The 26,568-nt window shown below is 39.7% G+C and overlaps 1 protein-coding gene across 3 annotated transcripts in view; it reads left to right on the forward strand.

The window, feature by feature from the left end:
- Positions 1–26,568, forward strand: part of SRGAP1 (SLIT-ROBO Rho GTPase activating protein 1) — a 311,091-nt gene that overhangs the window by 201,878 nt on the left and 82,645 nt on the right. For all 3 annotated transcript variants that reach the window (XR_003511173.1, XM_027542431.1, XM_027542430.1), the window contains exons 5-6: positions 12,364–12,546; positions 13,020–13,148. Coding sequence is in view for 2 of the 3 variants with exons in the window: in XM_027542431.1 (XP_027398232.1) it covers positions 12,364–12,546; positions 13,020–13,148 (312 nt within the window). In the remaining variant the exon portion in view is untranslated. The remainder of the gene's footprint in view (positions 1–12,363; positions 12,547–13,019; positions 13,149–26,568) is intronic.

Below are 26,568 nucleotides of genomic sequence, written 5' to 3' on the forward strand. Positions count from 1 at the left end.
AAAAAACAAACAAAAAGCAATTTACATATAAGGAAAAGCACAGATACATGAAACCACATTGCCTATGCAGTGAACTCCATCCACTTAAATATTACCCAAATATTAGCAAATCATTGATGTCAGAATAAAAAGAGTATTAATCTGGACTTTCTTCAGCTCTGTCCTTACCACTCTGTCTTTACCCTACTACAAATGAAGTGCTTGAAAGATGAGACAGGAAAATATACTGCAAAATTAGAGGTTCCTAGATAAAATCACATTTATTTTATGTTAACAATCTCTGATCATTGTGAAGTGGGCAGATCTTATACCAAATTGTTCATTGCTCTCATGAAGAATTATCCTTTTGAACCTAGTATAAATCAATAGAGAATAAAATATGATTGGATTTCTAATAATAGAATGTGAAGAAATCAAATAGAACAGTGCCTGTTTGTGGTACATCGTATGGGACTCAATAAATTTTTGCTGAATGTGAGTGTTCTTCAAGGGCTCATTTGAGCTATACAAAACTAATAACCCCTGCTTATGACTCAAAGACTTGAATTAGAAGCTGCCTCTAGTGACTCCTGGAAACAGAAATAGCCCAGGTTAAGATTAATAAATATAGGTTGCTCTTCTTACAAACAGAAACATATTCTTGCTAAGAAGGCAGAAAACAGTCTATCCTCTTTAGGATAAGTGAGTCTTTTTCATAAATATTTTTATTAAAGTAACAAAATCTGGTGAAACTAATTGTAATTTATATTACCATGTAAAAAATATTGTTAAATTTAGCACTTTGAAAAAGAAGACTAACACCCTGCTTTAACTAAATTATAACAGTCAAAGATAAAAGCACATAGCAAATCTGTGTGTCAACCCTGTACCTACCAGATAATTCAGAAATTATTTCTCCTTAATGAGCACTTGATGATTGATCACTAATCAGTTTGAGAGCTAATTAAAGTTACTAGAGTAATGGATACCCCGGTTTAAGATTCATCAGTACAATAGTACATTAGACTATACAGGCATTGTTCATTTCTAGACATTTTCTGTGCAGCAAAGCAGATGAGTTATGACCTCAGAGCCCATGGAGAATTCTAGGAGGAATCTTACATCCTTGGCATATCATGGTGCACTATTTTGCTGCCTCAGTCAACAGAAGCAAGAGATAATTAGTATAATTTGTTGTTATACTAGTTTCTCCTTTTGATTAAAATTTATTTTCCGTCTACCTATGGCAACCTCTTTAGCAATTGAGAAGTATATTTGAGATATATGTATTTCCCCAAATAATAAATTCTAATGGTGTTGTTTAGTTGTTGTAAGATAAATAAATGAAATCATGAACTCATAGAATTTTAGAGCTGGAAAAGGCCTGAGCGATCCAAGGACATGATTTATAGGTGAGAATGCTGTGGGCCAGCAGGGTTAGAAGGAGCCTTGCTGCAAGGTCACAGTCAGGACACATCAGACCAAGGGTACACACCCTTGGATATGTAGCATATGAAGTTCCTTCCACTAACACTGGCTCTTGGAAGGCTCTTGTAGAAGATGGAAAGGGAACAGTAAATCTTCAACAGAAAGTAAAACATGAATAACAGTCTGGATCCTCTTTTTTTTATAGACTATTAGATGCAACAGACTGGTTCCAAATAGGAAAAGGAGTTCGTCAAGACTGTATATTGTCACCCTGTTTATTTAACTTATATGCAGAGTATATCATGAGAAACGCTGGACTGGAAGAAACACAAACTGGAATCAAGATTGCCGGGAGAAATATCAATCACCTCAGATATGCAGATGACACCACCCTTATGGCAGAAAGTGAAGAGGAACTCAAAAGCCTCTTGATGAAAGTGAAAGTAAGAGTGAAAAAGTTGGCTTAAAGCTCAACATTCAGAAAACGAAGATCATGGCATCCGGTCCCATCACTTCATGGCAAATAGATGGGGAAACAGTGGAAACACTGTCAGACTTTATTTTTCTGGGCTCTAAAATCACTGCAGATGGTGACTGCAGCCATGAAATTAAAAGACGCTTACTCCTTGGAAGGAAAGTTATGACCAACCTAGATAGCATATTCAAAAGCAGAGACATTACTTTGCCAACAAAGTTCCATCTAGTCAAGGCTATGGTTTTTCCTGTGGTCATGTATGGATGTGAGAGTTGGACTGTGAAGAAGGCTGACTGCCGAAGAATTGATGCTTTTGAACTGTGGGTTGGAGAAGACTCTTGAGAGTCCCTTGGACTGCAAGGAGATCCAACCAGTCCATTCTGAAGGAGATCAGCCCTGGGATTTCTTTGGAAGGAATGATGCTAAAGCTGCAACTCCAGTACTTTGGCCACCTCATGCGAAGAGTTGACTCATTGGAAAAGACTCTGATGCCGGGAGGGATTGGGGGCAAGAGGAGAAGGGGATGACAGCGGGTGAGATGGCTGGATGGCATCACTGACCCGATGGACGTCTCAGTGAACTCCGGGAGTTGGTGATGGACAGGGAGGCCTGGCGTGCTGCAATTCATGGGGTCGCAAAGAGTCAGACATGACTGAGCGACTGATCTGACCTGATCTGATCTGATTAGATGCCATCCCATGTTACTTCCTCTGAGCATTGTCAAATAGTCTCCTTTTCAGGGGATATATTCAAATTCTCACAGAAAAAAGCCTTCTAGTTCAACAATCAGTTTTCTTTCTGTGATAAGCCTTTAGTTTGTACTTCTCTCATTTCACACTTTTCAAAGTATTTGAGGGTCATAGTTTAATTTGATTGGCCCCTTAATTTTGATCCTGTCCGGAGGCCCCATATTGTCCTCTCTACTAGCTGAAGGTCATACTGAGGGTCAGAAAGATTGAGGTTGCAAAAGTATTTTGCAGCTAAAGCTAGGACCAAAATCCAGGTCTATTTTATAGACCTAAGCTCTTTCCATTAACATTCCACTCTTGAAACAAAATCTTGTACACCATGCTGAATAGAACAGAATTTATACCTTATATGTGACTTTATACCTTACTTCCTCCCTTTGTATATATGTTCTCTATTTTTCCATTTGTTTTGTTTATTCTTGTATCTCCCTTACTACTCTATACCTTACTTCCTCCCTTTGCATATATGTTCTCTATTTTTCCATTTGTTTTGTTTATTCTTGTATCTCTGTTGCCCTGGCATTTGGTTGGTTGGCAGTCCCCACACAGTAGGGTCCAGAGTCCCAGACAATGCCTTCTGTCCAAAGCATTTGTTTGGATTATAAATATAATTTGATGATAAATTTAGACTGTTACACTGATTTCATTTCAGTGGATCCACAACATACTTCTCATTTTCTTTGATAAACTACCTATAAAGACAGGACCGCATGCTATTTAATTGTTCATCTTGAGCTATTTGCTCATTTCTAAAGCACTTTGCTTAAATTCTTACTGTATACATAAATGGAATTATCACTTGTTTCCTTCTCTTTACTAGTTGGAAGTGAAAATCTTTTCAGTCATGGAGAAATCATTACCTATTTATTACAATGAAATATTTTATGGTAATTCTTTTTCAAACATCGATGGCTGACACCATGCATTTATTATATGTCAAGCTTTTCTTTCTGTGCTCTTTATATCTTGACATATCTTATCTTTCCAGCTACCCTGTGCATGCAGTGATAATGTTATGCCTATTAACACAGTAAAGAAATGGTGGCACTGAAAGGTTAAGTTACTTGCTCAAAATCACAGAGTAAGGCAATTGAGCCCAAGAGGCTTGTTCGGTGAATGTAAGCCCTTAACCACCAGTATACTAGCTCTCAAAGTGAGTTCTCCTGTAAATGTTACTTTTCAAATATAATTATGTTTTGTAAATTCTGCTTTCATTGACTTATAGACAGCTGTACCAGCCTGGGGAGAGAAGGTGGAAAAGTTCATCATCATAACAGTCCTACTGACAACTCATTACCTTCAGGATCAGCAGCCTTTCCATCCCTGATGCCACAAATGAGAATAAAAAATATTATTAAGTGTCACTCACAGGACTTAAGTGGGAGATAGGGCATTGGGATGGGAACTGAGACCCATTTTAGGCATTGACTAACATTCATTTTGGGTGGGCTTCTCCTGTCTTTCCATTCTTTATATAAATATACGCCCCTGCCACCCCACCTTTTTCTCCAGTTGAGCTCCTGGACTTAAATATAAGCTGATTAAAAAGAAGCCTAGAATTCCTTCTCCACTTGACTCCCACTCAGCCTACCTGGAAGTCCACCACCTCCTCCCTCCCTACCTCCTATCTGTCTTCAGTCAGAGTAGGCCTGTCTTTGTGTCTTTACTGGTTAGGCATTATGTCTTTCATCTCTTGGACAATGCCTGGTTTATGGATACTCAGTAGCTGTTTGGTGGATGAATAAACACAGATCAGTATACACTGCTCTCTGAAACCTGGGTAATTTTCCAGTAAATTACCCTTAATTTTCCAGTAACTATCAGCTTACAAAAAAAAGGAGGTCCTCATGATGAAATTGAAAGACTCTTGCTCCCTGGAAGAAAAGCAATGACAAACTTAGGGAGCGTGTTAAAAAGCAAAGACATTGCTTTGCCTACAAAGGTCACAATCAAAGCTATAATCAAAGCTGTGGTTTTTCTGGTAGGCATGTATGGATGTGAAAGCTGGACAATAGAAAAGGCTGAGGGCCCAAGAATTGATGCCTTCGAACTGTGGTGCTGGAGGCTCTTGAGAGTCCCTTGGAAAGCAAGGAGATCAAACCAGTCAATCATAAAGGAAATCAACCCTGAATATTCACTGGACTGATGCTGAAGCTGAAGCTTCAATACTTTGGCTACCTGATGCAAAGAGCCACCTTATTGGAAAAGACCCTGATGCTGGGAAAGATTGAGGCAGGAGGAGAAGGGGATGACAGAGGATGAGATAGTTGGATAGTATCACCGACTTAATGGACATGAGTTTGAGCAAACTCTGGGAGATGGTAAGGGACAGAGAGGCCTGGCATGCTGCAGTCCATGGGGTGGCAAAGAGTCCAACACGACTGAGAGACTAACAACGGCAACAACATGATGAGGGGACATTGCAAAGAGGCTAGAAGCCTTTCTAAGTGTGATTTCAGGTGGTATGTGTTATGAACATGCAAGGACCTGTGCCATCAACTCTGGGGTACTCATCACTGGTACATGAGTTTTTAAGAGGTTTTGGCTAGGCCAAGTTGCGATATGAAACAGCAGGAGACGCCTCCATCCGGTCTGCTTTTGTTGTTCTTAGTTCTCTAGCTGCTTTGTCTTTGTGAGGGGCAGTGACCTGCAGCTCTCTGCTTAGAGCCAGGATCTGAAGCCAATTAGTCTGATCTCAGAGGCTGCGTGCTGCTTCTACACCATACCTTAGAAACTGTCAAGAAAGAACTGCGCACCCTGTTACGTGCTTCCCATGCGTTGTATCACTTAATCTCCATTTTGCCTTGGAGAAACTGGAGCTCAAGAAAATTAACAAACTTGCCCAGCTGATAACCAGTAGCACAAGAACTCAGATCCAGGTCTGCCTGGCTCTATGTTTATCTCCAGGATTGGCTACAGGGCAGAAAAGCATAAGGTTGTAGGTATAAAGATCCCAGCCTGCAGTGTTAGGATGCTCTCCTAAAGGTAGTTTGTGCCCACCACCCCTGTCTAAACTAAGCTCCAGAGACACGGCTTGGCTCAGCAGAGCCCTCAGCCTAGACAGAGGAACTGGGGTTCTGTGAGACCCTGGAGGAGCCAGGCCTGCAGCGCAGCCTAGGGTTGACCAGAAGCCCTGCCTTCCCCGTGAACCTGAGATCTTCCTGAGAATGGACTTCCAAAGTGATGGTCCTACACTGATGGTTTTGTTAATCTGGCACTGGCAGAAACTCAGTTACAGTTAGAGCCCAGTCATGTATTGATTATATTGATAGAAAAGGGATCTTTACCTTTGGTTGTTGATATTTAAAGAGTGTCGTTTTTATGAAGAGCTTTCTGTGATTGATAGATTTAGTAGAACAATAGACAGAGTATGGAATTGGGCTTCCCAGGTAGCACTAATGGTAAAGAACCCGCTTGCCAATGCAGGAGATGTAAGAGACGCGAGTTTAATCCCTGGGTCAGGAAGATCCCCTGGAGTAGGAAATGGCAACCCACTCCAATATTCTTGCCTGAACAATCACATTAACAGAGGAGCCTTGCAGCTACAGTCCATGAGGTGGCAAAGAGTTGGACACGAGAGTGACAGCCTGCACACGTATGGATGGAATTGGGAAATACTGTCACTAACATACTGCTTTTCACCAGCACCCCCCAACCCCAACCGCAACATCTTTTCTTTCTTTTTTTTTTGAAATGCTGTAAATTCTAATGCTAAGTGTATTTCACAAATGAGTTAGAACTACTTGCCATCCCATCAGGCCAGCCCTGGGTATTTACTGGTGGTACTGTTTTGGATACCAGGGATGGAGAGGAACAATGCCAGTCACATAATTTTTGTTAAGTGAATAGACAGCTGAATATAAAAGGATTCCTGTCCTTCATTTGTTTCTCACCAGATCCGTATTTTATTCCTCCTGTATGTAAAGTAGTATTAAGAACCTGGAGGTGCCTAAGATACCTGGGGCTTCCTAGGTGGTGCTAGTGGTAAAGAACCCACCTGCCAATGCAGGAGACTAAGAGATGCAGATTCTATCCCTGGGTCAGGAAAATCCCCTGGAAGGGAATGGCAGCCCACTCCAGTATTCTTGCCTGGAGAATCCCATGGATGGAGGAGCCTGGCGGGCTACGGTACATAAGGTTGAAAAGAGTCAAACACGACTAAAGTGACTTAGCATGCAAGATCCTGTTAGTGGGTTCACTGAATTTACAGGACAGTCCATGATACTGAATGGTACACACACATCTGTAACACATGGCAGATTCTCAGGTGGTGTCAGGAGGTCTCGGAGGTCAGAAGAACAAGATCACTCTGACTGGGAAACCAGGGAACACTTAGCAGTAGGTTGATCTTTGACCTTGACTTGGAGAATGAGTCAAAATGGTACCAGGAAGGGATGCTGGGGAAGGGAATTCCAGGCAGTAAGGTTGGGTTGTCTGGCGGAAGGGCCACTGAGGCAGCGAAGTGTTCTGAGGCAGAAGTTAAGTGATCGACTCAGATCACTACTCAGATCACTTGTGTTCCAACACCAGCCCAAGGGTGCTGCTTAGGCTGGAGTTAGAGCTACAGCGTAAGAGCATTTGAACTCCATGGTGCAGGGCATCAAGTCAAGTTTAAGCAAAGATCAGAGAGTGAGAACAGAGAAAAAGCCCTGTAGCTGCCATTCTGAATTCTCTTTCCTCCTTTCCACTCCCTTGTCTTCATGCTAAGTGAAGTCACTTCACACTCTAAATGATCCTGCCTGTCTTCCCTGAATTACTGCTAAGGTACTGCTTTGACCATGCTGTTTACATTTCTGTAGATTCACCAGCACCTACAGAATAAATTCTATACTGCGTAAGTAGTTGGGATATCAAGGCTCTTCTCATCTGGTTCATGCTAACTTCTCTAGTCTTATTCTTCAACTCAATTATCCATCCACTAACTAAGATCATGGCATCCGGTCCCATGACTTCATGGCAAATAGATGGGGAAACAGTGGAAACAGTGGCTGACTTTATTTTTCTGGGCTCCAAAATTACTGCAGATGGTGATTGCAGCCATGAAATTAAAAGACACTTACTCCTTGGAAGGAAAGTTATGACCAACCTAGACAGCATATTAAAAAGCAGAGACATTACTTTGCCAGCAAAGGTCCATCTAGTCAAGGCTATGGTTTTTCCAGTGGTCATGTATGGATGTGAGAGTTGGACTATAAAGAAAGCTGAGCACAGAACAATTGTGCTTTTGAAGTGTGGTGTTGGAGAAGACTCTTGAGAGTCCCTTGGACTGCAAGGAGATCCAACCAGTCCATCCTAAAGGAGATCAGTCCTGGGTGTTCATTGGAAGGACTGATGTTGAAGCTGAAACTCCAATACTCTGGCCACCTGATGCAAAAAGCTGACTCATTGGAAAAGACCCTGATGCTGGGGGGGATTGGGGGCGGGAGAAGGGGACGACAGAGGATGAGATGGTTGGATGGCATCACCAACTCGATGGACATGGGTTTGGATGGACTCCAGAAGTTGGTGATGGACAGGGAGGCCTGGCGTGCTGCGGTTCATGGGGTCGCAAAGAGTCAGACATGACTGAGCGACTGAACTGAACCCTGGAAACCAAGTCTTCATTACAAAAGTGGGATGAATAAATACTTATCTTTCATTCCTTTTTTCCCTCCATTTCTGAATATGACCAAGAGTAACTATATCCCCCAGATAAAGAGGCTTTCTGTTGGTACAGTGCTTTCGAATTTCCAAAGATTGTGGCACAGTAGTCCAGAACACTGAATCTGGAGCCAGACTGCTAGGGTACCAACCGTTGCTCTGCCAATTACCAGCTGTGTGACCTTGAGGAAATTACTTAACCTCTCTGTGCCTCACTTTTCTCATTTGTAATATGAGGTGAATAAAGGTATGTACCTAATAAGCATTTTTAGAAGGATTGTTGCTTAGTTGCTAAGTCATGTCCGACTCTCTGCCACCCCATGGACTGCAGCAACCCAGGCTTCCCTGTCCTCACGATATCCCAAGTTTGCTCAGATTCATGTCCATTGAGTCAGTGATGTCATCAAAAAGATTAAAGAAGCTATTATTTGGAAAATGCTTAGAACAATGTCTGGCATGTAGTAGGCATTATATAATGCTTGTTTAGCTAAATATATATTATATATATGTACACGTATGTATTAGTGGTATAGACTGTATACATAAATATATACATACATATGTAGTAAATACTCAGTATGGTTTCAACTGTACCCACACACAGGGGCCACATACAACTGGGTATTCGCAACAACCTCGTAAGGTAAGCAGAAGTGTTAAATAACTGTCCACACCTCACACCTGGTAGATCCATTCTGGGGACCATGTCTTCTATCTTCTGAGCCGGAAGTCAAAAAGTAGAATTTATACCCGTAATCCATTCATCTCCAATGCATGGATAGTTTTCAGATATATCATGATTTCTTTACACTGAATATTGAAATTTAGTTCAGATATTTTAATTATTTTGATTTAAAGTACAAGAGCAATGTCAGGTCCATTGTATAGGTCTGTCAGTAAGGAAAAAAAATACTAAGTTTCTGTCCAAAATTTTTGTGCAGGATTTCACAGTCTCACAAAGAAATGTATGATGTGGTCACTTTCTACTTGACTATATTCTTCTTGCAGGGAAGATAAATTGAGTATTTTCAATGGAGAATTATGCATGAGGTTTTGGTAGAAAAGTATTCAATTGGGAAAATATGCTATTGGAGTACATTTAAATGAATATATGCCCGTCCTGTTATTTGATATGCAAAGGCTTGTGTTTGCATTAAGCTGATGGAGAAGCTGCTATTTTCTTTGCAGCATATATTCAAACATTTTCTTTTACTTCTCTGAAAAAGAGAGAACTGTCTTTTCTTTTATTTTAAATACAAACCACATTTAACTTTTGTCAACAGCTTACATTTTAAATAATGAAGTTTTTACTGGCATTCATTATCTGCAATTAGAGTTCTCTAGAAGCTTTTAGTGTTTTTCTCTCCAACTTTTAAAATTCATTCATTGTAACTGTTGACATTTTTGAGAACAGTGGAAACCCTAAGTCAAATTGGGAAAATGGAACAAAGAGATTACCTTTCTGGAAATTACCATTGAACTGGGTGGAGAATCCTCAGCTATTGTGCTGAACCACATTATGATATTTACACCCTCTGCTTGCTAGTCGTGTTGTCAGACTCAAACATTTTCCTTCTAACACAGGCTAGTTAAGCAAACGCCATGCTAGCTGGCTGCTTGGGTTCCTTAGTTCATAAAGCGTGAAAGTGAAAGTCGCTCAGTCATGTCCAACCCTTTGTGAACCCCATGTAATATACAATCCGTGGAATTCTCCAGGCCAGAATACTGGGGTGGGTAACTGTTCCCTCCCTAACCCAGGGGTCAGACCCAGGTCTCCCACATTGTAGGTGGATTCTTTACCAGCTGAACCACAAGGGAAGCCCAGGAATACTGGAGTAGGTAGCCTATCCCTTCTCCATGGGATCTTCCCGACCCAGGAATCAAACCGAGGTCTCCTGCATTGCAGGCAGATTCTTTACCAACTGAGCTATCAGGGAAGCCCTAAAGTTTAGTTAGTGCCAATTACCTGCTTACAGTAGCCTCTGCAAGAGTCTGGAATTCAGGTCTCTTCCTCAGAAAGTATTTAAAATCAAGATTTCTCAGTTACCCTGGTCTGTCTGAGATGCCTTTTCATCCATCTTTGATGGTAGTTATGTGTTCTCATTTCTTCCTTTCTGTCTAGTAGCAAGAAGACAGCTGAGCAACTGCATATGGGGGGGAGGGGAGTGGGGGGTGTGTGTGTGAGATGGGTTTTTTTCACCCTCTCATTTAAAGATGTAACTGGAACCAAGACCCAAATGGCATGTGGGTTTGCTTCAGGCGGGGAATATAAACAGAGCCAAGCCTAGAAATGCAAGGTTTGTAATAGATTCATTGACCTTGCTGTTTGCCCAGCTGCAGGGTGACTCCCTTTTCATTCCCCAGCTGCTTCCTAATGCTATCTTATTTTTCTTTCAAACTGGAGTAGCCAACCAAACTCCCCCTCTACGGACAGATTTGATAATTAACTAAAAACAGACAACTTTGTAGTTACACCCAGCTAAGAGAAGTTGCCCTGACTCTGTGATTTAATCCACACTTTGTTCTTGTCCAGCAGTGCCTTTGACGTAATTTGCTAGCTTATGATTTTATGAGATTTTATCAGATTTTATGAGAACAAGGAAAGGCTCCTCATTAACCCCAAATTTTACTCTTCAAATAGTCATCTGGAGGATGTGCATTAAGTTGAACCCTAAGTGCTGATTTTCTACCTTTTACATGTAACCTACAAAAAAAAAGCAATTGGGTTCCACCTAAATAAATATATTTATTCTGGTGATGCTTCCAGCCCTCAAACTATTTTAAAGCTCATATTTTGAAATGAGAAAAATCAAGTTCCTTACTTTAAAACATTACATCAATTTCTTGAACACAATTATACCTTAGTTATAAAGTTAGCTCTGGATAACTTACAGTTATTTACAGATGAAATAAAGTCTGTTTTATGTGGAGGAGAATTTGACATCATTTTTGAGAATGTGCTTGCACTGATTACTTGGTTGCTGAATTTCCAGATATTCTTTGAGACATTAGTTGCATTGGAATCACCATACCTTTAAATTTTTTTTAATTAAAAGAATTTAAATTAGGGTTAATTATATATAATATACATGGGAAGAATACATTATAAAATTTCATCTCCTGTATATTCCTAAATCTATTAAAATGCAAATTACATGTACCATTTCTAAGAGAAGAAATAAGATACACTATATATGAAGGGTTTTCAACACAATTTTATTTATTAAAGGCAAGAAGTGAAATATTCTAAAATGTTCAATAATAGAGAATTGGTATAAGGAAATATTATACAGCTCTTTTAGAGGAATATTTTGTGGCATAGAAAAATGTTGATATTTTTAAGTGGAAAAGGATATAAGAGACTAAAAATTATAAATACAGTATGATCCAGGTTTTTTTTGAAGAAGAAGTGATATATGTCATTTTAAAATGAAGAAGAGTGTGTGTCTGTGTGTGTGTCTGTGTGTGTGTGTGTATTTTTATAGAAAAAAGGCTGGATAGCTGTATACCAAAATCATATGCTTTTTTATTTTTTACTTTTTATTTTACTTTCTTTTTTTGTCATGTTTTCTACATTGAACATAAAATATTACTTTGTGCTCATGAAAAGTTTTTTTCCCTAAAACCATATACGAACCTTATATTTACGTTTTATATTTTGACAAGTAGATTTTAAGCAATATAGTCCTTTTAGTAAGGGCTATACTTATTTGGAGTTTTTTGTAATTCCGAAGTTTAGCTAAAATTTACCCATGATGGTTTATTCTGCAAATCAATAATTCAGAGGAGATTTTAGAGAAACACTTTTAAGCTTGAGGGAACTTTTTAAGTACACTGAAAGCACACACAAGACCCTGTCAATCATTTTTTCATCACAGTCTGTTCCTAAATGCCTCTTCCTGGCAGGTGAATTTGCATATTTCTGTTTGCTTTATGTAAAAGGAATAGTATATCTGTTATCTATTTTACTAACAATCTGGCTTTCCCTCTGCCAGTTGGAAGGTGATATCTTTAACATACACGTCATATACTGGTTTCCATTCCCTAATTTCAGAAAAACATCTTTTAACAATTTGGGTCACATTTTCACAGGTGATGAAAACATACCATATGTATCACGCCGAAAGCATCAGCGCAGAGAGCAAACTGAAGGAGGCTGAGAAACAAGAAGAGAAGCAAATTGGCAGGTCTGGTGATCCAGTCTTCCACATTAGACTGGAAGAGAGACATCAGCGGCGAAGCTCGGTGAAAAAAATTGAAAAAATGAAGGAAAAAGTAAGTAAAACTAGACTGCAGAGCCCTTCTGCCCTCCCTGGAGGTGACAGACCTAGAACAGTGGAATAACAGCTGATGGACACACGTTGTAAATTACTGTGAAATGACATGCGTTTCCTCCCGTGGGGATGAAAAATGTTTAAGTAACATAAAAATCATGTAATAACAGCTGGGCGTTGTTTAGTGGTAAATGCCAAGTATCTAGTACACAATGTAGAGAATTTTGAATATTAACAAAACAGATTTCATTGCAAGTGGGCCTGACACCCAAATACATTGTTGCTATTCTCCGTCTCTGGGCAATTTTCATTTATTTAAATCAGATTCAAATTGTACTTTTCTCAAAGGACTTGGAAGGTCGTTTGTATATGTAGAATAAATCGTTTAGATGAATAGAAATTTATGTATGTTTCCCTGTCTGATTTTAAAATGACTATTGTTTTTTCCAATTCCTGGATCTTCTTCATTTCCAGAGACAAGCAAAATATTCGGAAAACAAGCTTAAATCGATTAAGGCACGGAATGAATATCTCCTAACCCTTGAAGCAACCAATGCCTCAGTTTTCAAGTATTATATTCATGATCTTTCAGATTTAATTGATGTAAGTACTTGAAGTTTTTATATTTTTCACATCAAGGTGGAGTTAGCAATAACCCTATTTCCTTGATTCTAAAATACCATCATTTTTTAAAACAATGTTATTTTATGTAATTCTCAGGGGGGAAATGCTGCAAATTATACTACATAGGATTTGTTATGGTTGTTCGGTCGCTAAGTTGTGTCCAACTCTTTGTGACCCCATGTATTGCAGCACACCAGGTTTCCCTGTCCTTTATCATCTCCCAGAGTTTGTTCAAACTCATGTCCATTGAGTCAGTGATGATGCTATCCAACCATCTCATCTTCTTTCATCTCCTTCTCCACCTGCCTTCAATCTTTCCCAGCATCAGGGTCTTTTCCAGTGAGTTGGCTCTTCACATCAGGTTGCCAAAGTATTGGAGCTTTAGCATCATGCCTTCCAATGAATATTCAGAGTTGATTTCCTTTAGGATTGACTGGTTTGATCTCCTTGTATGCACTAAGATACTACAAATTTTAAGATGCATGTGAAACACTAAAACCACTGAAAAATAAACCAGGGAGCTCTGTGAAGCTGTCAGTATCCAGAAAACTAGCTGGGAAGGGACTCCAGGCATTTTCAAATGATTCAGTAGCACAGCCCTAACTTCATTCATTGATTCAAAATATATTTATTGAGCCCCTACTATTATGAGGTGCTAAGGCTCTGAAAAGCTATAGATGTACAGTTCTTTTTTTTTTTTTTTTTTTACTTTATTTGGCTGCACTGGGTCTTTTAGTTGCAGCATGCAGAACTCTCAGTTGCAGCATGTGGAATCTAGTTCCCGGACCTGGGATCAAACCCCGGCCCCCGGCGTTGGGAGCTCAGAGTCTTAGCCACTGGATCACCCGGAAAGTCCCTAAATGTACAGTTCTCACTCCTTGGAATTTAAAGTGGAAAAGCCAGGTGTGAAGCAAATGGCTATGCAAATGATTGCTTTATGACAGTGGTGATAAATACTGTGAAGCAAATTGAATACATAGAAACCACGTTTATTATCTAACAGAATATGATATAAAAACACTAATTGGGCTCACTTAGAAATCTGCAAGTAGGAATGGCTACCCACTCCAGGATTCTTGCCTGGAGAATTCCATGGACAGAGGAACCTAGAGGCCTACAATGGGTCACAAAGAGGCAAACACAACTGAGTGACCAACACTTTCACTTTTCGAGTATTTAACGATTATTATATTTGTATAATGTTTACTGCCAACTCGCCCTCAGCATCATTCATCCTTTCAATCAGAAATTGTCCACTGAGGAGCCCAATCATTGTGCTAACACTGTAGGAGATGCAAAGATGAAATAGACAAAAATCCTGTGTCCAAAAACACCAGTATCTGCAAATAAAAGATAAACAGTGATGTGTCATAAGGAAAACAGATAAAGTGATAGAAGTACAGAGTTATCTGCTGGAATTTTACTCATATTCTGCCTTGCAGTGATTGAATTCAGTGATGATAATATAAAATTATTTTCTGTGGCTTATAGGGTGTCATAGTTCGGACATAGTAGGTTAAGGCAACTATTTTTGTAGTAAGTCCACATATTTAGCTGTTATTTATTAAATATTTACTGACTTGACTGCATCAGGTCTTAGTTGCACTTAAATATTTTAAATACAGAAGCTTAAAAAAAATTTTTTTTTCTTCTAGCCCTCTGATGAAATAATGTTTTCCTGCTAGACTGCTATTAGTTTTCCTGAATAAAAATTAAAAAAAAAATTCTGACCCCTATTTTCAAACTTAGATCTCTAAGGATTCTGCAAAATAGATGGAATATAGAGAACTAATTCTGTGTAACAACTCGGCTTGCTTGCTTTGTTTAGGGCTTATTTTAGTGATTGGAGTATTTGGCTAAACCCAAGCCAATTTAATACGAGGATAAGTTAATCTTGAAAGGAAGTGTGAAAGTGTCAGTCCCTCAGTTGTGTCTGACTCTTTGTGACCCTATGGACTGTAGCCCGCCGGGCTCCTCTATCCGTGTGATTCTCCAAGGCAAGAATACTGGAGTGGGTTCCCATTCCCTTCTCCAGCGGGTTTTCCCTACCCAGAGATAAAACCCAGGTCTTCTGCATTGCAGACAGATTCTTTACCATCTCAGCCACCAGGGAAGTCCCTGATCTTGAAAAGTACTTCTTTAATACCTACAAGGTGCCAAGCACTGTTCTTGATAATGGGGATCCAGCAATAAACAAAACAGTGTCCTCACCTCCGTGGTGTTTAGCTGGGGAGACAAGCCGTAAAAAGTGTACACATATATATTATCTGTATGTGATATGTGTATAATATGGGCATATATTAAATATTTATATTTAATATCTATGTAAATTAATACTTATTATAGTACATTGTAGTAGTAACAGTAACACTGTAGTAACAGCCATGAAGAAAAATAAAATAGAGCCATGGGGGTGCTTTTTTTGATGATGTAGTCAGAAAAGCCTGATGTTTGAGCAGAAAAGTGAGCTGCAAGCTTTAGTGCCAACAGGGAAGAAATCCCTCATACAGAAAGACTGTCAAGGCTCCAGGTATAGAGTTGGAGGTGTGTTTGGCAAGTTCAAGGTGCTTGAGGAATAGCAAAGGAGACCAGGATGGCTGGAGTGGAGCGAGTGAGGAAAAGGTGCTGGGAGAGACGGGAGGCAGAAGCCCAATCATTTAGGGGCCTTGCAGCAAGGAACATAGGTTAGATTTTGTTCTTAGTTTGAGGTGAAGCCATTGAAGGGTTTTAAGCAAGGAAGTGACATCACCTGGTTTACATTTGAAAGACTCACTCTGCCTTCTGGAAAATAGGCTAAGGTGGGTGAGGAGGACAAGTGTGAAAAAAGCAAGCTGATTCAAGAGTCTTTTGTGCTTTTCAGATGATGCTGGCTTGGACTGGCATGATACTGATAGACCTGCGAGAAGGTTTGGATTAAAAATGTATTGAAAATAGAACTAAGAGAAAATTAGAGTGGTGGGGGTTTTGTTTGTTTGTTTTTTAAAAAGAATAAAAATGACTCCTAGCTCAGGTCTTGAATAACTAGGTTAATGACAATACCCTTTGCTGAGATGGGGACCCTGGAAAGGAGCAGTAATTCTGCTACATCTATGGATGGTAAGGTTGAGATACCTATGGGGCATCCATATGGAGATGTACGGTAAGAACATGTCACGTCTATATGAGTCACCATCGTGTTTGTAGACATTTATTGACCTCTTCCTATGTGACAGGCACCTAGGTTTCTAAGCATAATCTCCTCTAATCATTATAACTTTGTGAGGTAAATACTATTTTCTCGGTTTTATAGATTCAGAGAACTGGCTGAGGCTTAGCTGCCCTGGGTAACTTCCCAAACGTTACACAGCTATTGTTGGATTTCAAACTCAGACTTTAACCTCTAGGTTGGAATAATTCTGTTTTAAATAAATAATAGTTAAATATGCCAGCTATTTTCAAATAGCTGAATTTTTTTTAAGGATCAGCCTTAAATTTAAAATGTGAACAGTTCTCAAGTGATACAACTTAAATATGAATTTTAAAAGAAATGATATGAAATTGATATTAATATATTGTCATATTCAAAAGAAACTGAGTACTCTTGGTGAAAATTGTAATTCCTGTTCGTTGACTCACTTTTAAGGCTATCAGAGTGTGCTCTGTACTTTCTAAAGTGGCTGCTTGTTTTCTAGGACTCCAATTTGCATATATAGTGGTAATCCTAAAAATCATTAACCTTGACCTTTCATGGTGGAAAAGAAACTGATTATAATGCAAAGGCAACTAGAATCTTTTATGCTTTATGAGCCTATTTAGCAAAACGCCTTTTATACTGAGCTCTCTAATAATTATTAGAAGGGCCGTTATTACCTCTAGTGAGAAAAAGTTAAGACAATGTTTTTAATGCACTTTAAATGTACATTAGTATGTGAAAGGACACAGAAGATATTAAATATCTTGATTTGATCAAAGCATTATACATAGTCAAAGAACTCAAGTTGACACCTTTTTTATACAAACCTCCAGTCTCTCTAGACTTCTGCTCAAGTCTGTATCCGTCTCATACATTTTCTATGATAGATGATGATGAATTGATATTTAAAAAGTCATATAAATTTTCCATAGAATTTACATTTTAAAGTTAGTCTTTGTATTATTATAGAAACAGTACATTATTATAGAAATCTAGGAAATACGATAAGCAAAAATAAAATGATTACATACTTACTGCCCAAAATGGTCACTATTAAAATGTAGACTTTTTCTGTGTCCACGCATACATTTTTAGATCATACAGAGAGTAGGAAATCACATTTTACATACAGCTTTATAACTCACTTTGTCTAGTCATTGATCTCCACCCTTCCATTTCAGAAAATTTCTACCTCATGTAATAACCAGACTATATTCTCACTTGTGACTCCCAAAAATGTTTCTCAGCTGGTATGTTAAGACCAGATCCAGTTTAGGATCACACATTGCATCTGTGTGATGTGTCCCTTCAGTCTGTTTTTATCCAGCCAAGTCCCTTGTTGAAGAGACAGTTGTTGAGGAGATAGTAGTTTCAGAGAAAGTTTCAGCCTCTCAATTTGTGTGATAAGTTGTGATGTTATTTAGCCCATGTCTGTATCCCCTATATTTCCTACAAAGCAAACACACATCCATAGACTTTATGGATTCAAGTTAAGCACTTTGCAACGGAATACATCATGGGTGGTGTTGCTGCATCTTAAGTAGATATATAACAACATAAGTTTAACCCACCAATAGTAATATTGAAACTGATTAGTAGCTTACGGTGGTATATCTCTGATTCCTGCTTCATATAGTTTAGTTTTTTTTTCCTTGCAACAGACTATGGGTATTCTAAAACCTTTTGAATTTGGACTTTATTAAATTGCTGATGTGCTCAGTCGTGGCCAACTCTTTGCAACCCCATGGTCTGTAGCCTGTCAAGTTCCTCTGTTGATGGAATTTTCCAGGCAAGAATACTGGAGTGGGTTGCCATTTCCTTCTCCAGGGGAATCTACTAATTTGGTACTCAGCAACATCTGAGCAATAATTTACTCTTGGTCAATGAAATGCTTTCTTAAGAGCACAAATTGTTCAGTCACTCAGTCATATCCGACTCTTTGCCACCCCATGGCCAGGGAAGCACACCAGGCTTCCCTGTCCTTCACTGTCTCCCAAAGCTTGCTCAAACTCATGTCCATTGAGTCAGTGATGCCGTACAATGGTCTCATCCTCTGTCGTCCCCTTCTCCTGCCCTTGATCTTTCCCAGCATCAGGGTCCTTTCCAGTGAGTCAGTTCTTCACATCAGGTAGCCAAAGTATTGGAACTTCAGCTTCAGCCTCAGTCCTTCCAGTGAAAATTCAGATTGATTTCCTTTAGGATTGACTGGTTTGATCTCCTTGCTGTCCAAGGGACTCTCAAGAGTCTCCTCTAGTGCCACAGTTCGAAACCATCAATTCTTCAGTGCTCAGCTTTCTTTGTAGTCCAACTCTCACATCTATACAAGACTCCTGGAAAAACCATAGCTTTGACTAGATGGACTTTTGTCAGCAAAAGTCCATCAAGTCTCTGCTTTTTAATATGCTCTGTAGGTTTGTCATAGCTTTTCTTCTGAGGAGCAAGCTCCAAAAATCACTGTGGGCAGTGACTGCAGCCATGAAATTAAGATGCTTGCTTCTTCATTTCACTTCAGTCACTCAGTTTTATCCAACTCTTTGTGACCCTATGGACTGCAGCACACCAGGCTTTCCTGTCCATCACCAACTCCCGGAGTTCACTCAGACTCATGTCCATCGAGTCAGTGATTCCATCCAACCATCTCATCCCTTCTCCCGCTTTCAATCTTTCCCAGCATCAGGGTCTTTTCCAGTGAGTCAGTTCTTTGCATCAGGTGGCCAAAGTATTGGAGTTTCAGCTTCAACATCAGTCCTTACAATGAATATTCAGGACTGATTTCCTTTAGGATGGACTGGTTGGATCTCCTTGCACCCCAAGGGATTCTCAAGAGTCTTCTCCAACACCACAGTTCAAAAGCATCAATTCTTCTGTGCTCAGCTTTATAGTTCAACTTTCACATCCATACAAGACTACTGGAAACACCATAGCTTTGACTAGGTGGACTTTTGTTGGCAAAGTAATGTCTCTGGTTTTTAATATGCTGTCTAAGTTGGTCATAGCTTTTCTTCCGAGGAGCAAACATCTTTTAATTTCATGGCTTAAGTCACCATCTGCAGTGATTTGGAGCCAAAAAAAAGTCTCTCAGTGTTTCCATTGTTTCCCCATCTACCTGCCATGAAGTGATGGGACCAGGTGCCATGATCTTAGCTTGCTCCTTGGGAAAAGTATAAATTAATAATGACAATTTAATAAAATATTTTCAGATACTTCTGACTATTAACTTATATTTCTTTGTCACCTTATTTTTAATTGTTATTATTTTTTACTTTACAATATTGTATTGGTTTTGCCATATATCAACATGCATCTGTCACAGATGTACACATGTTCCCCATCCTGAACCCCCCTCCCACCTCCCTCCCCATACCATCCCCCTGGGTCATCCCAGTGCACCAGCCCCAAGCTTCCTGTAACTTATATATCTTTGTCAACTTATTTAATAGAATCCTACAGGTCTAAAAACTTTAATAATTCAGCACTTTGATAGTAAATTTCAAGTCTTTCCTATAGACATGGAGGTGATCTAATGATTTTATTTTAATTTAATAATTCAAATTTTCTCTGTTTTAGTTGAACTTCACCTTTACCTGTCAATGTTAAGTTTGGATACTCCAGATACTGTGTTATCTTTAGGGAGGTGGGAAGGGTTTGCATTGGGGGAGAGGGGAGGCATAGGAATTATGAAATATCTCTAATGCTTTATTTATTTGAAAGAATGCAGTTGCCCTTTGTTTCCATGAGAAATTGGTTCCAGGACCCCCTGTGGATATCAAACTCCAAAGATTCTCAAATCCATTACAGTTAGTCAGCCCTTCATATCCGTGGATATGACACCTACAGATATGGAGAGCCTACTGTATGTGTTTGGCACTTATCTGCAAATATGGCATGTTTTATATTTGCTGCTACTAAGTCGCTTCAGTCGTGTCCGACTCTGTGCGACCCCATAGAAGGCAGCCTTCCAGGCTCCTCCATCCATGGGATTTTCCAGGCAAGAGTACTGGCGTGGGTTGCCATTGCCTTCTCCGTGTTTTATATTTCAGATCAGATCAGATCAGATCAGTCACTCAGTTGTGTCTGACTCTTTGCGACCCCATGAATCGCAGCACGCCAGGCCTCCCTGTCCATCACCAGCTCCTGGAGTTCACTCAGACTCACCGCCATTGAGTCAGTGATGCTGTCCAGCCATCTCATCCTCTGTCATCCCCTTCTCCTCTTGCCCCCAATCCCTCCCAGCATCAGAGTCTTTTCCAGTGAGTCAACTCTTTGCATGAGGTGGCCAAAGTACTGGAGTTTCAGCTTTAGCATCATTCCTTCCAAAGAAATCCCAGGGCTGATCTCCTTCAGAATGGACTGGTTGGATCTCCTTGCAGTCCAAGGGACTCTCAAGAGTCTTCTCCAACACCACAGTTCAGAAGCATCAATTCTTCGGCACTCAGCCTTCTTCACAGTCCATCTCTCACATCCATACATGACCACAGGAAAAACCATAGCCTTGACTAGACGGACCTTTGTTGGCAAAGTAACGTCTCTGCTTTTGAATATGCTATCTAGGTTGGTCATAACTTTCCTTCCAAGGAGTAAGCATCTTTTAATTCATGGCTGCAGTCACCATCTGTAGTGATTTTGGAGCCCAGAAAAATAAAGTCTGACACTGTTTCCACTGTTTCCCCATCTGTTTCCCATGAAGTGATGGGACCGGATGCCATGATCTTCGTTTTCTGAATGTTGAGCTTTAAGCCAACTTTTTCACTCTCCACTTTCACTTTCATCAAGAGGCTTTTGAGTTCCTCTTCACTTTCTGCCATAAGGGTGCTGTCATCTGCATATCTGAGGTGATTGATATTTCTCCCGGCAATCTTGATTCCAGTTTGTGTTTCTTCCAGTCCAGCGTTTCTCATGATGTACTCTGCATATAAGTTAAGTAAACAGGGTGACAATATACAGCCTTAATGAACTCCTTTTCCTATTTGGAACCAGTCTGTTGTTCCATGTCCAGTTCTAACTGGTGCTTCCTGACCTGCATACAAATTTCTCAAGAGGCAGATCAGGTGGTCTGGTATGCCCATCTCTTGAAGAGATTTTCCACAGTTTCTTGTGATCCACACAGTCAAAGGCTTTGGCATAGTCAATAAGGCAGAAATAGATGTTTTTCTGGAACTCTCTTGCTTTTTCCATGATCCAGCAGATGTTGGCAATTTGATCTCTGGTTCCTCTGCCTTTTCTAAAACCAGCTTGAACATCAGGAAGTTCACGGTTCACATATTGCTAAAGCCTGGCTTGGAGAATTTTGAGCATTACTTTACTAGCGTTGAGATGAGTGCAGTTGTGCAGTAGTTTGAGCATTCTTTGGCATTGCCTTTTTTTGGGATTGGAATGAAAACTGACCTTTTCCAGTCCTGTGGCCATTGCTGAGTTTTCCAAATTTGCTGACATATTGAGTGCAGCACTTTGACAGCATCATCTTTCAGGAATTGGATTAGCTCAACTGGAATTCCATCACCTCCACTAGCTTTGTTCGTAGTGATGCTTTCTAAGGCCCACTTGACTTCACATTCCAGGATGTCTGGCTCTAGGTCAGTGATCATACCATCGTGATTATCTGGGTCGTGAAGATCTTTTTTGTATAGTTCTGTGTATTCTTGCCATCTCTTCTTAATATCTTCTGCTTCTGTTAGGTCCATACCATTTCTGTCCTTTATCGAGCCCGTCTTTGCATGAAATATTCCTTTGGTATCTCTGATTTTCTTGAAGAGATCCCTAGTGTTTCCCATTCTGTTGTTTTCCTCTATTTCTTTGCGTTGATCGCTGAAGAAGGCTTTCTTATCTCTTCTTGCTATTCTTTGGAACTCTGCATTCAGATGTTTATATCTTTCCTTTTCTCCTTTGCTTTTCGCTTCTCTTCTTTTCACAGCTATTTGTAAGGTCTCCCCAGACAGCCATTTTGCTGTTTTGCATTTCTTTTCCATGGGGATGGTCTTGATCCCTATCTCCTGTACAGTGTCACAAACCTCATTCCATAGTTCATCAGGCACTCTATCTATCAGATCTAGGCCCTTAAATCTATTTTTCACTTCCACTGTATAATCATAAGGGATTTGATTTAGGTCATACCTGAATGGTCTAGTGGTTTTCCCTACTTTCTTCAATTTAAGTCTGAATTTGGCAATAAGGAGTTCATGGTCTGAGCCACAGTCAGCTCCTGGTCTTGTTTTTGCTGACTGTATAAAGCTTCTCCATCTTTGGCTGCAAAGAATATAATCAGTCTGATTTTGGTGTTGACCATCTGGTGATGTCCATGTATAGAATCTTCTCTTGTGTTGTTGGAAGAGGGTGTTTGTTATGACCAGTGCATTTTCTTGGCAAAACTCTATTAGCCTTTGCCCTGCTTCATTCCGTATTCCAAGGCCAAATTTGCCTGTTACTCCAGGTGTTCCTTGACTTCCTACTTTTGCATTCCAGTCCCCTATAATGAAAAGGACATCTTTTTGGGGTGTTAGTTCTAAAAGGTCTTGTAGGTCTTCATAGAACTGTTTAACTTCAGCTTCTTCAGCGTTACTGGTTGGGGCATAGACTTGGATTACTGTGATATTGAATGGTTTGCCTTGGAAACGAACAGAGATCATTCTGTCGTTTTTGAGATTGCATCCAAGTACTGCATTTCGGACTCTTTTATTGACCATGATGGCTACTCCATTTCTTCTAAAGGATTCTTGCCCACAGAAGCAGATATAATGGTCATCTGAGTTAAATTCACCCATTCGAGTCCATTTCAGTTCACTGATTCCTAGAATGTCGACATTCACTCTTGCCATCTCCTGTTTGATCACTTCCAATTTGCCTTGATTCATGGACCTGACATTCCAGGTTCCTATGCAATATTGCTCTTTACAGCATCGGACCTCGCTTCTATCACCAGTCACATCCACAGCTGGGTATTCTTTTTGCTTTGGCTCCATCCCTTCATTCTTTCTGGAGTTATTTCTCCACTGATCTCCAGTAGCATATTGGGCACCTACTGACCTGGGGAGTTCCTCTTTCAGTATCCTATCATTTTACCTTTTCATACTGTTCATGGGGTTCTCAAGGCAAGAATACTGGAGTGGTTTGCCATTCCCTTCTCCAGTGGACCACATTCTGTCAGATCTCTCCACCAACACCCGCCCATCTTGGGTTGCCCCACGGGCATGGCTTAGTTTCATTGAGTTAGACAGGGCTGTGGTCCTAGTGTGATTAGATTGACTAGTTTTCTGTGAGTATGGTTTCAGTGTGTCTGCCCTCTGATGCCGTCTTGCAACACCAACCGTCTTACTTGGGTTTCTCTTACCTTGGGCGTTAGAAACAGACAAAGCAGAGAGTTAGAAAACATCATAAAAACCAGCCTTAAGTATTTTAAAGTACACCAATGTACTTGAACTTGCCAGTTTTTAAATTATGATTTATCTTTTTGGACAGAGTTTTAAATAGTCTTCCTTTGTACACCAACTCCCATTGTGTATTATCTGTGATTTCTACTTTTGAGTTTTTTATCATACAAGAAAAAATATTGTGCATATTTACAATGTTTTCACAATCTTGTATAGTTGGCAATTGATAACTAATTTGATAACAGTTTTGTTACTCTTATCTTTCAACAACTCTTTTCTCAACTATTTTATCCATTCAATATTTAATTATAATAAATAAAATGGTACAAATACTGTGAAGTAAGCTCTTGAAAGCCTAGACTAATTGAGCAAAAATATTACCTGGTGGCTCAGATGGTAATGAATCTGAGCAATGAATCTCCTGCAATGCGGGAGACCTGGGTTCAATTGCTGTGTTGGGAAGATCCCCTGGGGGAGGGCATGGCAACCCATTCCAGTATTCTTGCCTGGACAATCCCCATGGACAGAGGAGCCTGGGGTCTACAATCTATGGGGTCACAAAGAATCAGACACGACTGAGTGACTAAGCATAGCACATTAGAGAGAGCCTGTTAGCTGTTCTCTACATGTTCACAGTGCTTTGGCATTTGTCACTATGCTTTAGAGACGGAGTTCACAAACTCTCTGTAAGGGGTCAAGTAGTAAATATTTTAGACTTTGTGAACCTTACAGTCTCCGTCCCTACTGAACTCTAGTGCGGAAGTAGGCACAGATAGTAAGTAAGCACATGGACGTGGTTGTGTTGCAGTCAAACTTCATTAATTATGTCAGGTCATGGGCTGGATTTTGCTCATAGGCCAGTTGGCTGACCTCTGCTTTATAGAATGAACTGAGGGTTAGTTAATCCAGAGGGTCACTTAAGCAGAAGACTGTTAAGATTCCTCTGTCTAGAAAGTTCTAAGTAAATTTTAGTTTGTAGAGTTAACAGTATCTTATTTTGGCATCAGTTGGGAAATGAACAAAGTTAAGTTTATAGTCAGGTTTTTATTATGTAATTCTAAAAAATTAATACGATTTGCAAGGGCAAAGGAAATTTAATTGATTTGGGAGTTTAAAGGCATAGAGTAAAATAGATTGTAGTTTCAAAAATAATAGGTTTTGTGTCTGTTATCCTTAAATATCTCCAACATTAAGTGCAGAAGAGACCATAGCTAATTATTCTTTAAAAATTAGAATGTATTACAACCAGAAGAAAAACCATACAAGCAGCAAATATTTTTGATTGATGCTAAAATTTTTAAGTGATTGTGATTTGCTAAGGGAAAAGAGAGTACAAGAGTACAAGTCTTAATGCTAGGAATCTCTGATCTGCAATCACGTTCACCACTCTGTATATCTCAAATTCTTAAAACAACTGGTTTTAAGATTGCAGAACTGATAATGTAACCTCTCTCAGTCCAGTTCTATACCCACCCACCCTCAAAAGGCAGTCAGAGAAACAAAATCCTCAACAGTAAGATTCTATTAATGCTTTGTCCCCAAGCACCTGCCCTGTAATAATAAAATATTTGTCATCCTTTCAGTACAGTTTCTCAGTCTCCAGTTACTCCCTATAAAAGTTTGCGATCACTGAAGCTTGAAGGATAAATCTTACTGTTCCAGAATCCCCCTGCTCCAGCTCATTTTCTTGGTGGAGATTTCTGTCGTGTGTTTTCTTAGCCATTTGTACAGAAGAAGATTGAAATCAGATTATATATTTTGCATGCCATGTTTATTTTTATCATTTCTAAATCATCAGCTGTCCTAAAACTTTTATCCTCACACATACATTTAATTAAAAAGCAACTTATTCAGAGTTCAGATTTTCCTTAATTAGTTTGACTTTTCCCCCACTACATAATAGTATTAAGATTTATCTGTGAAAACCTGCCACATTTTAACATTGCAGTCCCCATTAGGCCTGAACTCTTATTAGGAAAATTATAAAGAGATCATGTTAAATGGGTTAGGCTAGTGTAGTTATCATGTAAATTGATGTATGCATGTTTTTATCCCTTCGTAGAAGAAAGGGTATCTGAAATGAGTTGGGTGACCGAAGTGGATGGCCTTAAACATTCCTTCCAAGGCAGGTGCACAGGCCTTTGTTAAAGAATTGCATCCACCTGGTCCCACTGCATCAGAGGCTGCCATTTCTCAGACTCCAGTGCTTGCTTTTCCATCTTGGCTATACCTCTGAATGTTCAAAGTTGCCTAAGACGTGATCCTTGGGTGTTTTTTCTCTTGGTCTCTTGCCTCAATACTATCTTATGGTCCTATGGTATCTTATTTTTACTACCAGCCTTGATCATCTTTCTGGGCTTCATATTTGCTTATCCACTGCCCCCGGACATCTCTAACCGTGAACGTTTGTCCCTGTTATCATCATCCTTTGCACACATAACTTTTTCTTACTTTACATCTCAGAAAATGATACCACATTCCACTCACTTGCCCAGGCCCAAAACTCAGTTCTCTCATTCCCCACGTGTAAAATAATCATATCATCTCTACATCCAAAATATCCCAAACCTTGGTATTTCTCATTCCCTGCATTCTCAGTCTCCTAGACAAAGCCTCTTCATCTCTTACCTGCCCTTAGGAAAGACATCCAGCTTCACTAAGACCTTCCAATCAGTAGTTCATTCTCTTTCCAAGAAACCAAAGTACCAAAAAGATAAATGAGACCTGTAACCCCTATTTAAAAACTCTTCATTAGAATAAAATTCAAGCTATTCACCAAGAGCCTATGTGAACTGGCACTGACCTTCCACTCCGTGTCATCTCTTCCGGCACTCCTTAGTCCCCGAGCTTCAGGCATTTCTGT

The sequence above is a fragment of the Bos indicus x Bos taurus genome, chromosome 5, assembly GCF_003369695.1.
Source record: "Bos indicus x Bos taurus breed Angus x Brahman F1 hybrid chromosome 5, Bos_hybrid_MaternalHap_v2.0, whole genome shotgun sequence".
Taxonomy (NCBI): Eukaryota; Metazoa; Chordata; class Mammalia; order Artiodactyla; family Bovidae; genus Bos; species Bos indicus x Bos taurus.